The sequence below is a fragment of the Chionomys nivalis genome, chromosome 9, assembly GCF_950005125.1.
Source record: "Chionomys nivalis chromosome 9, mChiNiv1.1, whole genome shotgun sequence".
NCBI lineage: Eukaryota > Metazoa > Chordata > Mammalia > Rodentia > Cricetidae > Chionomys > Chionomys nivalis.
The window spans coordinates 54,966,912-54,981,239 of NC_080094.1; the positions used below are offsets into that span (position 1 = coordinate 54,966,912).

At 46.7% G+C, this 14,328-nt stretch overlaps 1 protein-coding gene across 1 annotated transcript in view; it reads right to left on the reverse strand.

Annotated features, from left to right (window-relative positions):
- Nucleotides 1-7,390: 7,390 nt before the first annotated feature.
- Rtf1 (RTF1 homolog, Paf1/RNA polymerase II complex component) overlaps nucleotides 7,391-14,328 on the reverse strand; it is a 62,957-nt gene continuing 56,019 nt past the window's right edge. The window contains exons 11-18 of the mRNA XM_057781573.1: nucleotides 14,129-14,236; nucleotides 13,488-13,565; nucleotides 12,847-12,968; nucleotides 12,630-12,687; nucleotides 11,462-11,539; nucleotides 10,712-10,807; nucleotides 8,504-8,615; nucleotides 7,391-8,255 (exon numbers count right to left, since the gene is read on the reverse strand). Of these exons, the coding sequence (XP_057637556.1) occupies nucleotides 8,149-8,255; nucleotides 8,504-8,615; nucleotides 10,712-10,807; nucleotides 11,462-11,539; nucleotides 12,630-12,687; nucleotides 12,847-12,968; nucleotides 13,488-13,565; nucleotides 14,129-14,236 (759 nt within the window). The 3' untranslated portion in view covers nucleotides 7,391-8,148. The remainder of the gene's footprint in view (nucleotides 8,256-8,503; nucleotides 8,616-10,711; nucleotides 10,808-11,461; nucleotides 11,540-12,629; nucleotides 12,688-12,846; nucleotides 12,969-13,487; nucleotides 13,566-14,128; nucleotides 14,237-14,328) is intronic.

Genomic DNA, 14,328 nt, shown 5'->3' on the forward strand with positions numbered 1-14,328 from the left:
GTAAATTTTAGAGATGGGGTTGGGTGCGTAGCTCAGTGGTAGAACACTTGCCTAGCGTGTGGCAAGTGCTGGATTCCGTGCCCAGCACGAAAGAAAGGAAAAACGGTGTGATGCTCTAAGATTGTAGGGCACAGTCTCTCAGGCTCAGGTGGAAATTTAGACACGCTCCTCATCCCCATTGGTAAACAGAAGAAAACCTCACCTGGCCTAGAGCTGGGGCTGCACAAGTGTGAAGAGAGAGCGGACACAGCCGTCCAGACACCGCAAAACCCTCTCTGGCTAGGTCTGTGGCCTTTTATGCTGGTGGTCAGCTGAGCTGCAAGGCTCCGGTGAGCTGAAGCCAGACTTTTCTGTGTTCCCCTAAATGCCAGAAGATTGGGGGTACCCTCTTTGGGATTTCTGGTGCATCTGCAGAATTGCCCCAAGACTGACAGAGGCACAGGAGTAGGGAGTATGTATGTGTCTTCCCTTTTCTTTCTTCAGACAGAATTTAAAATGGGCCAGGAGAAGGGGAGATTAGTGTTCAGAGGGAGAATGAGAACCTTTGGCAAAGAAAAAAAGATCCCAGGGGAGGGACTGACAATGGAAGAAAAAGTGTGTGTGTGTGTGTTTAGAGAATGAAAGCACAAGAAAAGAGAAAACACAAGTTAAAGCACTTGCCCCTTTGATGGAGAAGTCAAAAAGCAGCATGGACACAGACATGTTTTCTGGGGCAGGTAGGGGGTCTGGATGTTTGAGCTGTAAGGCCTAGAGCTATTGCCAGGCTGTAGCAGGGAATTCAGAGGTGCTGTCCTCAGAGGGTAGACTGGGAACCTGAGGGAGGAGAAGAGAAGAGGGAGGAGAAAACTTGCTACCGGGTACCCGTGTGTCAGGCAGTATGCGGGCAATGCTGGGATATAAGTAGGCTGAGAGAAAACCCAGAACAATTCTTTTTCTTCTTATATCAATGTATTTACCAAGTCTTAGGTTCATCATAGCAGGAACCAAACAACGGCTCTTTGTTGGTGTTCAAGCTATAAGTTGGCCAGCCTGGGCTACATGAAACCATTTTTACAACAATAACAACATAAATTGTTCTTTGTCATGCCTGTCTGATGGGTAAGTACAATGGATGAACTGAGAGTTAGAAGCCTCCAACCATAATGCTGTCTAGAGTACTGGCTCAAAGCCGTCGCTGGGAGTCCGGGCTAGGCCCCCGATTTCTATTCCTGTGTTAAGTTTCTCCCTCCCTGCCCTTGCATTTCTTGATATCCTGTAGTTCAGGCTGTACTGGAACTCACTGTGTAGACCAGGTTGGTCTGCTTTTGCACCTGGGTGCTGGGATTAAAGTCCTGTGCCCCCCCCCCAATCTTGACTCAACCTTCTGAGGGCCGGGATCACAGGCATGGAACACCACACCCAGCTTTCAGCCTGTTTCCTTGAGGCATCTCAATAGGGTGGTCCTCCCATATCTTGGGGAAACTACATCCTGAGGTGCATGAGTCCTCTCTCTGTGCCTGGCCCTCTGGACTCAGTATGTGTGAGGGCAGTTTTCCTGGAGGGTGACAACCTTGGGACACAAAATATGGGACAACGGAAGACTGGAAAGGGGACGAGCAAAGTGGGGGTGTGTGGGGGGGTTCTAATTTATCTCTATCCTCCACTCCAGAGACTGAAGCAAAATTACTGCTCACTATCCCACCTCTATCAGGTCAGGTGCAATTTCTCAAGCATATATATGTGTGTGTGTGTGTGTGTGTGTGTGTGTGTGTGCGCCAGGTGAGGTGGCGCATGCCTTTAATCCTAGCACTTGGGAGGCAAAGGCAGGTGGGTCTCCAGGCTACACAGAGAACACCCCCCACCTCTATCTATCTGTATTATGTATCTGGGTGTTTTGCCTGCATGCCTATCTGTGTACCACATGAGTACCCAGTGCTCACAGAGGCCAGAGGAGGGTGTCGGATCCCTTGGGACTGGAGTTACAGTTTTACTGTCATGTAGGTGCTGGAAACCTAGGTCCTCTGGAGAAAGGACTCTTACTACTGAGCCATCTCTCCAGAGTCTCTAGTTTTTTAAGACAAGTAAGGAGAATGAAGGGGCAGAAAATCATGCACTCTTGAATGAGGAACCCATTACTCTGAGACTCCAGGTCCTCTGCAGCAGAACCAGCTCAGTGATGGAGGGGAGGGGGTGTTACTTTCTTCTGTTAATCCATCTGATTAATAAAATATCTCGTTCCAGTAGCACATGCGTGGGCCTTCTAAGAGATGTTCTGAACATAAGACTCCAATGTTTTGTGGGAATATCTTGACTCATTCACAGAGCAAACAATGAGTAGCTGCAGTGAACCAGGCATTGTGTAGATGCAATGGTTATGGGGACAAATGGCCCTGTTACCGGGTGTGGTTATTATTCCAGTTTTTTACAGAAGAAAACCACAAGGGAGCAACCAGAACACTGGCTGTAGGATGCTACAGAGCTTCCCTCCCTGCTTCCAGTGAGTTGTCGGTGGAGTTCTGAGAATCTTGGTCTGTCAGTTTCTTTGTGTGTTTCTAACATTCTCAAGTGGTCACTCTGATGTCTGGCTCTGCCCAAGGCATTCTGGAGAGAGGACTAGTGGGAACCAGGGCCCAACCTCAATTTTAGGGTGAGTAAGCGGGTCCCTTCTAGAAAAGGAAACATGCAAGGTGTCTTCTTTGTCAGTTTCAGCCTCTGACATTTCTTGGTGCTGGGTTTCACCTCTTCTCCAGCAGCCATCCCAATAGCTCAGTCTTTGTGGCAATATTCTGGAACAGTCAGTCATAACGATAGCAGGGCTGGGGATTAGCAGTTGGCTGACCCTACTTAATGTCACCCTTGTCTTAAGCGAACCAAAGGGTTACTGTGTATGTGCTGTTAAAAGTCTCTCCTGACACAGTTCAGAAACAAGGTTTGCAGTTTGTTTAGGGACCTGGGTTCATTGAGTCTCCACCTTCTCCTGAAGACAGGGAACTGCAAGGCCTCTCCTAGTGTCCAGTTACTAGGAGGTGATGACCTCCCAGAGGGCCTGAGGTTAGGGTGAAATTTTTTTTTTTTTTTTTGGTGTTTCAAGGCAGGGTTTCGCTGTAGCTTTGGAGCCTGTCCTGGAACTCCCTTTGTAGACCAGGCTGGCCTCGAACTCACAGAGATCCGCCTGCCTCTGCCTAACTAGTGCTGGGATTAAAGGCGTGTGCCACCACCGCCCGGCTGAGGGTGAAATTTGAGGCTGCTCGAGCCCCATGCACCTTAGAGATGTGCTGGGTCTGCCTACGGTAAGGGCTTATCAGGGAACTTCCCATTTTTTTGCAGAACAGGTAAGATGTAGCCCTCAACTAAAACTGAATCTGTAGCTGTGACCTCCCCTCAGGGGGCCTGGTCCACAGAGCATCAAAGTCGGACTGGAAGCAGGAACCACGGGAACCACTGGGGCTTAGGGTCCCAGAAGCTAGGTCTCATTGCATGTGAGTGTAGTCACTAAGTCACCTGGCACCATGAACCATGAACAAGTCTGTCAAGGCCTGGCTTCCTTAAGTCCCAGGAGAGCCTCCAGCTTGGGGGGTGGGAGTGGGTACAGCTACACATTAGTTTAAGTGCAAGCACTCACAGGTGCAGGACACATGGCCTCTCCATCGCAGTTGCTGCTCGCCCTTCTACTAGGGCTGCCAAGACCCAGGGACCCATCAGATCCAGCACCACACACTGGCTTAGCCAGCGGGAGGGCTTCACCTTTTGCCCCTGCGTTTCTAGAACCCAACGGACAGGAAACCTGGGCTCCTGTTGCTGCGGGTGCCTTCGGCTGGGCGGTCCTGGCAGGAAGTCAGCTTGATCCTTCCTTCTTCCTTCTTCGTTTATCCGTGTTCAAGAAAGCGCTCCTCCAGGCTGAGTGTTGGAAGGCCACGGAGGACTCCCTGACTGGGGTTAGCTCCCAATTCCACTGTTTGGTAAATGCTGCGCTAGGGGGAGCTGAAAGAACACCCACGGCAGAGGCGGGTCCCAGGAAGGCTTCCCGTGAGGTAAACCGATGGAAATAAACTTGCACTTCTGGACCCTGCTTCGACGTAGTTGTGAAGAATCGAGAATTTGTTGGGATTCTTTATATTTTTCTGGCTTGAGTTTCAATAATCCTGGAGGTGTGTGGGCGACTCGAGTCTCACAATCTTTAGTGGAGGTGTATGTTGAAATGCCAGAGTGACATGGAAGGGAAATGAGGCCTCTGGAAGATTCCCCGAGTCAGACTGGCTATGTAACTTGACTTTTTAGCTACAGCTGTCTTGGTAATTATTATTTTTTTTTTTGGTCTTGGTAATTATTGTTTTGGGATTAAAGACATGGGCCACCATGGCCAGCACATTATCCATTTCAAGATGGGGTGCTGTATCAGCGAAATGGGTATCCCTAGGGATTAAGTGGTGGTGCCAGGTGATGAGTCCTGAACTAACTGCTGCCTCTGGCCCTCGGCTATCTCGGGTGCACAGCAGGCTGGAGTTCCTAGATGTGCCTGCACTCCAGTAGCTGGGTGCTACCCCGGACAAAGCAACTGCATTCCAGGTCCTGCCCACCAGTCACTGGGGCAGGCCTAGGCAGCCTTACAGCTGCAGCGGACCCAGCACAACACAAAGGAACCTAGTGTCAGCCTTTGATCTTTGAAATCATGCAAAATAAACAAGTAATTTTGAGCTGAGTTTAATTGCTTCCTGGCTCCTTGGAGCAGTTGGGTCACCGAAGTCTCCTCTCCCAGGAGAAGTTGAGATGAAGTTAACCATTTTACACCCCTCTCTCTACTGGAGGTTGCCCTTTCCCAGTTAGGCAGCAGTGGCTACTGCCCAGCAACCAGGGACTGAAAACTAAGTGGCTTGTCTATTCATTCTCTGCACCCAACAGCCAAGTCAAGTGGTAACATTGGTAGACTTGTGGGTACTATCTTATGAACACCAGGCAGCCTTGCACCTGGCTTCTACCGTCTCTGTAGGGGATGAATGCAGGTCTTTGCTGCTTGGCCAACACAGTGTAAAGAATGGTGGTGCAGCCTCAGCACTACGGGAAGCTCTCGCGGATCTCACCGGGTAGGGCAGGACTGCGGCAGATCAGCCTGCTCCACACAAGGTAGGCAAAGGATCTGTGCCTAGGTCATACAAAAACTGTGAGGACCAGGTTCTCGCTAGGTTTAAGCAGCACATTGGGCATCTACTTGCTCAGTTACATCACGCTGGGACTCAGGCTGGGACAGGGAACTACCATTATGAGGATGTTGCTTAAGAGTAGAAAACAGCCTGGCAGTAGTGGCACTCTTTAATCCCAGCACTCCGGAGGCAGAGCACGTGGACCTCTAAGTTTGAGGTTAGCCTGGTCTAAAGAGCGAGTTCCAGGACAGCCTGGGCTACACAGAGAACCCATCTCAAAGACCAAAACTAAAACCAAACAAAGAGCTGAGGGCAGCCCCTTTGATTCTGTGAATGCAGAACCTTAAGTGGGGTGGAAAGAAAGTTCTCGCCGAGCAGTGGTGGCGCACACCTTTAATCCCAGTACTTGGGAGGCAGGGGCAGGCAGATCTCTGTGAGTTCGAGGCCAGCCTGGTCCTACAAGAGCTAGTTCCAGGACAGGCTCCAAACCTACAGAGAAACCCTGTCTCGAAAAACAAAACAAAACAAAACAAAAAAAGGAGTTCTCTGGGACTTCTACACAGGACTTTAAGGGTACCAGGTACCACTTGGGATGCAAATTTTGTACTAAACCTGATCCCTTGTTAAAATGCCATCGTTTATTTAGAAATATCTTTAGTTTGAGTGACAAGCCAGGACTTCACAGAAAAATAAGACTTTCTCTGCCCCTGCCAGAAATCAGACACCAGTTCTACAGACAGCATGACCTGCGCATCTGGATACTGTTACTTCCCAGAGCTGAGGAAAATGTAGACAATAGCTTTGGGCACTACATCCTTCAACACTGAAGCGAAGCTGGGGCGGTGGAGGGGCTGCTGATGCTATCCAATAGAAGAAGACTGACCCAGCGGGAAGCCCGGCTGCTCAGAGGTCCCCCACCTCAGCTGAGCCTGCAGGGGGATGCTCAGTGTTGTTGACTGGAAATCACCAGACAGGTGGGTGAGTCAGTTGCCAGGTTACCTTTCAATCTTCTCTGGTGGGCTTTTCTCCCTGCCCTGTGCTCTGGCATCTCAGAACGAGGGTTTCGGCAGCTGCAGGTGGGTTGTGGCAAAGGGGCTACAGTGTGTGGCAGTTTTAATAAAAATTTTATTACATAGTCATAATGTCATCGACACTTGTCCAAATCCAAATGATACTAGATACAGATCTACACGTGGGCCAGGATGACTCCACAGAGTATATGGATTCTATGGTTGTATGTCCTTTAAATAAGAAGAAAAAGTCCAAGTCTGACATGACAGGAGAGACCCCGCTAGAGTGCAGGTGGAGGTCAGGTCTGCGATCCCACATTTACACCACGGTCTGTAAAGAGCGTCAGCCGATGGACTCTTCAAGTACGTATGATTGCAAGGAATCCATCGCGATCCTCTACCCAGCTCTGAGCCACAGCGACACCAGCTGGGGCACAGCCACATGGCTGATTCTACAGTCACACTTCTTCAAAACCATCTGCTGCTGCTTTTTAAAGAAGTAAAAATGTAAACTAAGATAAAGCAACACCGAGGCTTTACTCAACCATTAGAACTATTAAGTCCATTTTTGCTTAAATACTAAATACCATGATTTCCCATCATCCCTTCCTCATGCAGGAGCCGAGTGAAGCAGAGCAGAGCTCAGTCCTCACTGTGAGGATCGCAGCTCTCGGCTGGAGGGTATCACCAGCTGTACTTTGTTCTGAAAAGATTTGTTAAATACCACTTTTATTTACAGTTGGAGCTTTACACCTGAGAATGATTATCAAGCAGTCAGCTTATCTCTTTCCAAACATTTCATAACGACATACACACCTCTTTGCTGGCTTCACCCTAGCTGCACAATATATATATATGCTTACCACACATATATGCACACACACAGACACACACGGGCACGCACGCACCAATGCACATGCTGGTAACATTTGAAACCTACATCTTTTTGTGTTTGCTCTCCACATTCATGTTGAATTATTTCTTTAAAAAAACAAAACAAAGTGGTATTCTTGCCAGACATCAAACAGAGTCAGCTAGGAAAAGACAGGTAGGTACACTGGGAGGGGACGAGACACACTACGGTCAATCAAGAAGTTACGGCTGTGCCTGTGAAATGTGCAAGACTCTTTGGCTAACCTCCCTGGGACCTGCCATGAGCTTCTTGTCCACCTACCTGGATAGAGCCTATGGGGCAGGGGCTAGATGGGTGTTTCCTGTGGGTAGGGGACGAGGGGGAAGTTACACAGCTACAGCAGTCAGGCCTGTTTAGTAAGAATCACATTTAATCAGTTTCTTTCTTGCAGTTTCAGATGCTCAAGTACAGCTCAAAAGAAAAAAAAAAATCTGAAACAGCTATAGACCCATGACAGACTGATACAAAGAGTACTGCATTTTAAAAAATGATAAAAAATCCACACATACACGCACCCACACACACCGTACCCACACACACCCACTCTCAAATTAGACCCCTCCCTCCCCATAAATGTACATTTTTTTGGAAACTAAACTGTTTTCGAAAATCCCTCTTCCATGGGCACAGGAAGAAGGGAAAGATGAAGAGAGGAAAGAGGATGGCAGATGCTCAGTCCCCACTCTCTCTGCAGGGGTTAGGTGCCATGTTCAAGGGTCAGGCCCAAGGCAGTCTGAAGAGGACACTGAAATGCTGCCACTGTTGCCACCAGGGGCTCTACAAGAACCCCAGCTCCACGGTAATACTGAACGTGCAGAGTGGCCAAACTGTGCTAGTTAAAAACCAAAAGCCGGTGGGGAGGTGGGGAGGAGAAACACAAATCTAAAGACAGGGAACATATCCACCTTGGGTGGGGGGGGGGGCTGATGGGAGATGGTGCAGACAAGGGTGGTCTATACAGCACATGGTTTATATTACAATGACTGGCAGTTTAGAGTCTCTTCCCAGTTCCACTGCTGCTCCAGCCCAAAGAGGGCAAACCAGAGGAAAAGAGGAAAGTCAGACCCTGATGGGGCATGCAGGGTTGGAAGCAGCAGGCTGGGAGTGCTCAAATAAGCCCCCGTCGTTTTTTGTAGTCTTCTAAGTTCAGAGATCTCCTTGGAGCTCCATCCTTGGCTGGTGGGGCCTTAGAGGTGATGGCCAAAGCTTTGGACTCTGGGAAAGAACAAATCGGCAAACTAAGAATCTATACAGACCTTTTGATCTTGGCTTCCCTCTTTCAGGTAGCCTTGTTGACTGGAACCTGCTCTCCCAAGAAGGACCTGTGGCATATCTGACCTTGGCTGTATGGATCATGAAAAGCAGGCACCTCCTTTTCTTCCCCATAGTCAAGACTCCAAGCTGAGAGACCCACAAATCTATCTGGTCCTCAGTACCCCTTCCAAGTCCCAACACACACACACCTGAGCTCGGAACCTGTAAGTCAATCTTCACATCAAAATCATGGACTTTGAACAAGTCTTCTGAGAGGTCACTGGCTGACTTAGAATTCAAATCTTTATCCTTTCCCTGACCCTGCAATGAGAAAAGGAAACATTTATGTTATAAAACATATATGCAAACAGAGAGGCTAGAAGGCTGCCTTGCCTCAGAGGTTAAGAGCACTTTCAGAGGACCTGGACTAAGTGCCCAGCACCCACATCAAAGGTCACACCCATACATAACTCCAGTTCCAGGGGATCAGATGCCTTCTTCTGACCTCTATGGACACCAGGCACATCATGTGATAGACATACATAGAGGTAAAACATTCATATACATAAAATAAATAAAATATAAATAGATTTAAAGAAACAGCAGTCAATGATGGCCAACGCTCTTGTTCAAGATCATATGCTTGGGCTGGAAAGATGGCTCAGTGGTTAAGAGCATTGCCTGCTTTTCCAAAGGTCCTGAGTTCAATTCCCGGCAACCACATGGTGGCTCACAACCATCTGTAAAGAGGTCTGATTCCTTCTTCTGGCCTACAGACATACACACAGACAGAATATTGTATGCATAATAAATAAATATAAAAAAAAATCATATGCTTTTTATAATAAGCTCTCCCATTGGGGCTGGAGAGATGGCTCAGCGGTTAAGAGCATTGCCTGCTCTTCCAAAGGTTCTGAGTTCAATTCCCAGCAACCACATGGTGGTTCACAACCATCTGTAATGAGGTCTGGTGCCCTCTTCTGGCCTGCAGGCATACACAGAACATTATATACATAATAAATAAATATTAAAAAAAAAAAAAAGCTCTCCCATCTTTTTTAATGTACACACATGTGGACAATGAACTTGTGTGCACTCTTCAGAAATGCTATTTTCTCCTTCAGACAGGATCTCCCATTGGCCTTGAGCTCACCAATTAGACTAGGCCAGTGCCCAGCAGGTCCAGGAATCCCCTCTGTGTCCCTGGCACCGTGATGACAGATGTAAGCCACTATGTTAGGCATTTTTACATAGGTTCTGGGATCAAACTCAAGTCTTTATGCTTTTTGTACCAACAAGGCCATCTCACTAGCTCCCTCCTTGACATTTTTTTTTTCTTAAAAAACAAAACAAAACAAACTATATATATATATATATATATATTTACATATCTACATATTTTACTTTCTGTGTGGCACTGGTGAATGGAACCCAGTTCCTTGAGCTTGCCAGGCATACCCTCTCCATCGTAGCTGTGCTCTCTAGCTCTAGGGCTCCTTTCAAAATGTTTCTCTCAGGGAGATCAGGAGAGGGCATGAACAAAGGGCCTTCTCTTTTGGAGCCTTTCTAGGCTTCAACGTGCAAAGGAGAAGGCAGACTTGTCTGTGGCATATGAATGGAAAGGGTAGGCTTAAGACAATAGGCCCCCTTCTAACCCAAGATTCATGGCATTCATGAGGTTAAGACAGGAAACATCTGAAATCGAAAACTACTTGCTTTATTCTGATGCATCAGCCTCACCCCCGCAGGGAGGCATAAGGAACAGGAGCCACCCAGTTTCAGGAAATGCTGGTATGCTGCACTAGGCGAGCACTCTGCCAGCTGAGCCATACCCCAGCTCCTATTTATTTCCTTTCTTTGAAACAGGGTCTCATGAACTCAGGCTGGCCTTCAAACTCTTGGACTCCTGATCAAGAACAAGGGTTCCTTCACCTCCTGAGTACTCAGATTACAGGCATGCGCCACTACGTCTGTAATCTCAGCGCTTGGAGGAGGCAGAGGCAGAGGGTCTGCAAGCTCAGCCCAGCCAAGGCCATAGTAAGACTGCTTCAGGGAAAAGAAAAACAACTAAAGGAGCCTCTCCTGGGTTACCATCTCTGCCTTTACTCTTACAAATGCCTGATCCTTACTTGCCCCTCGTTTCTTCTAATTATCCTATAAGATACACAAGACACACTGTTTTCTGTGAGAGAAAATGCGCTGCAGAGTCTAGAAGTCAGTGGCCTGGGCAGTCAAGGTCTCACTAAGCAGTGGTTTAGAATCGACCACAGTTCAGTGCAGTGCCTACATTCCTGCACAACTGAAGAAAGAACTGCAAGCACAATGCACGCTCCTCCGTATACAAACATCAGGCTGATACAAGGCTGGGTGGTCTCTGAGGTCCTAGCCAGCAGCCTAACCCCACAGCTTCTACTTGCCTTGCTCATTTCCTTTGGAGCATCTGGCAATACTCCTGAACCGTATTTTGCATTTAGCTGGGCCAAAATGGCAGCCTGAACAGCTGGGTCTCTGGACTAGGAAAGAAAATACATAGATTATTTTAAAGAGAACTTAACATTCCGAGTCCCATGCCCAATTCTTTCCCCCTTACTCCATTAACATCATAAGTACTAACGGGCATCCACCAGCAGCTCGGTCGTTTCCCTCAAGTCAGCAGCAGAAAAGCACAATGAAAACCTACAAAACAGCCTGTCCAGGCCCCCATGCTAGCATACACAGGCTGTGTACACCCCGTGTCTGATAAGTTCATAATGCTTCAATATCTAATAAAGGTATGATTAAATGCTACACAGGTGAAATATACACACATTCAAAACAAATGCATTTCTTCTGTAGATCTGGGGCTTAGCCTCAAGATATATATACTGCTAATAGTTCCAAGTTTAAATATGCCCAAGCTCTGAGATGTTTTCAGTCCCATGCATTATGGATCATACTAACATCTGCTGTACTGAAACGCATCCTGACACACAGGGTTAACTCCTAGGTTTCACTACCTGTTTGTCCTACAGCAAGATAAAAAAGGAAGAATTCAGACCCAAGTTCAAGGCAAGCAAATCCCAGCTAGAAAAACATTATTTTTAACTTCTTTATTAATTTCCTAATGGAATTCATTTTGTGTCCTAGAATCTAGGTCCCAACTAAAAACGTTCTCTTCGGGCACTCACATTGGACACGATGGTGGGCTTGCACTGCCGCCTCGTAAAAGGGTCCATCTGCTGGTTTTTCATGTTGTGACTTTCAGCCTAAAACAGAAAATATGCATTAGAGTTTCTCCCCCTCCTCTCATTTGTCCTAAGCTTACACATAAATAACATCTTTGCAAGGAACTAGGAAAAAATTCAAAAGCTGCCTGTCCTTTTCAGTGATCACTTGTCTAGCACACAAGGTTCAAGGCTACACACTGCAGAACAAGAACAAAAACAAAACAACCCCCAACAGAATAGATGCTGGAGCAACAACCAACCCCCAATAGAACAGGTACAGGAGCAAGAACCAAACCTGCTGCCAACAAAATAGATACAGGGATAACAACGCCCCCACCCCTCCAATAGATACATGCCCAAGAACAAAAACCTCTCCCTACAAAAAGAGATACAGGAGCAAGAACCAAACCTTCCCCAACAGAACAGATACTAGCACAAGAACCAAACATGCTCCAACAGAACAGATGCAGGAGCAACAATCAACCCCACTCACCCACCTAACAAAATAGACATAGAAGTAGGAACCAAACAACACCCCCCACCCCAACAGAATAGATACAGGAGCAACAACCTCAAAGATAAAAACAAATGTAAGGCAGAACAGGCCAGAAAACATGTTAAAATGTTCTGAGCAGGTATGAAGCAGAGAGTGAACTCACGCTAAAAGTATATGTCATTTAAATCCATGCACGGATAATATAAAAAAATATAATATAAAAAAACATACAAAAATTTTATTTTTGTTTAACCTAAATTATTTTGTTATCTGTGGGGAGACACATGCCTGCCATGATTGTATGTGTGGAGGTCAAAGGATAAGTTTGTAGAGTTGGTTTTCCCCTTCCACCTCTATGTGGATTCTAGGGCTTGAATCCAGGGCATCAAGCTTGCATGGCAAGCATTTTTATCTGCTAAGCCATCTCACTAGTCCTAATTTCATTCTTTTGAAACAGAGTCTTATATAACCCAGACTGGCCTTGGACAGTAATGCAGCTGAGGCTGGCCTTGAACTAATGACCCTCCTGGTGCTATCTCCCAAGTGCTGGTATTACAGGTGTGTGCCATCACGCTGGACCGCCTACCATTTTACTAGAGTTTTTTAGTAATCCATGTGAAGTTTAAAACTCACCACTAGAGCCTTCTCAGACTCCACAATGTTCCACTCCCGATTCCGCTGGTTGATATAGCTACAAAGTAAGAGGGGTCAGTCAGTGGGCTGTGAGAGGGCTAGGGCAACTTGGAACCTCGGCACCCCAGAAACCTGTGGGGTATGTGAAGCACGGAACAGACAAGGCTACAGGCCGACCAAGGACAGGGTCCTTCCCCAAACAGGCGCACTGACACACCTGATAGCAGATATGTTCTTGGTCCGCTGGCGGTCCAGGGCTTCTGCCCGCTCCTCCAGCTCATTTAGCTGGTCTTGGATTTGTTTGGCTTTGTCCTGATCTCCCAGGTCCTCAGCCATGGCCTGTACACAGAGAGACATGTGAGCTTTTGGATGTTGTTAGCTCTCTAATTACATATTTCATACAGCCCAGGTAAGGCACTTCACATGATGAACCAATGACAAGAAAGGTAAAGAAATAGTAAAAAAAAAAAAAAAAGTATTTGACAAAGTCAAGGTGTGTCTTTTTTTACATTAGTTACTGGGCTCTAGAAGCCCAGATAGTAATGATGCAACATTAATTGACCTTAGACTATAGTCTGCCCACATGGTTAAACTTCCATAACTAAGTCCATCCTATCCTGATGGATGGAGTGGAAAACAACCTGTCATAGTGACGGTCATAGTAAAACAAAGCAAAGACATCGGAAATAAGGAAAATGGAAAGACAAGATCAACTGCACTTACAGGAAGGAAAGCTGCTGGGGGGAAGAATGCAGAGCCCAGCACAGAGCCCAGCACGTTCTCCCCATCCTGCTCACTGACTTGGCATCAGAGAATGGACACGAGTGTGACTTTTCATCTTAACAAGATAGGTCCTACCTTTTCCTTTAGCAGCTGAGTCTTCTTCATAGCATAGTTTGGTGGAGCTTTTCTGAACCTTTCTTTCTCTTTTACAATCTGTACCAGAGAAGAGACACCAGCAGTGAGGCATTCCTAAACTACTTTTGTAGACGGGCTAGGGGAGCCCATTTGGGAGGTAAGCTGCTAGTTAAAGGGAAACTGCTAATCCTATATATAGCAGTGTCACGCCCCAGAGGGTGAGCAAATTCATTCCAAGGGATACTGTCTGTTTCCAGGGTCACGGAGATTCTTCTGGGACAGTATGAAGGAGCATGCATCAATATACAGCAGCAGCAGCAGCAGCAGCACAAAGGCCTGGTATTGTAAGGCTAGCCACTGTCCAAGAGAACAGAGATCCAGGAATTTTACTGAAATGTTTTGGAGAAAGAAAAGTCTAGAAGAAAAAGCCTAGGAGAATACACATCCTCATAGACTTGAGTCTACGTGGTCTCACTGTAGATGAGAATGTACAGGGAAGGCCTGATGAAGCATAAATAACAAGATAGCAAATTAAGCATCCCTTTAATTAATTTCACATATCACAGAAAATGTCAAGACAAGCCTGACCTTCTCCAAAATGATTCTTAAAGAACCCAGGCCCTGGGATTCAGGTTTCTTACCTCCTCAATGTCCTGATCATTGAATTTATAATTGAGAGCATCTTTAATAGATAATTCCTTTTTATTGATTTCATCTAGAGTAGGCAACTGCATGCCAGCCGAAAACATCTGGACCAACATGTGATTTAAAAAAAAAAAAGTTGTCAATTAAGGGATTTAGGAAAGAACATGTGCACAAACAACTGCTGGCAGCCTAGCCA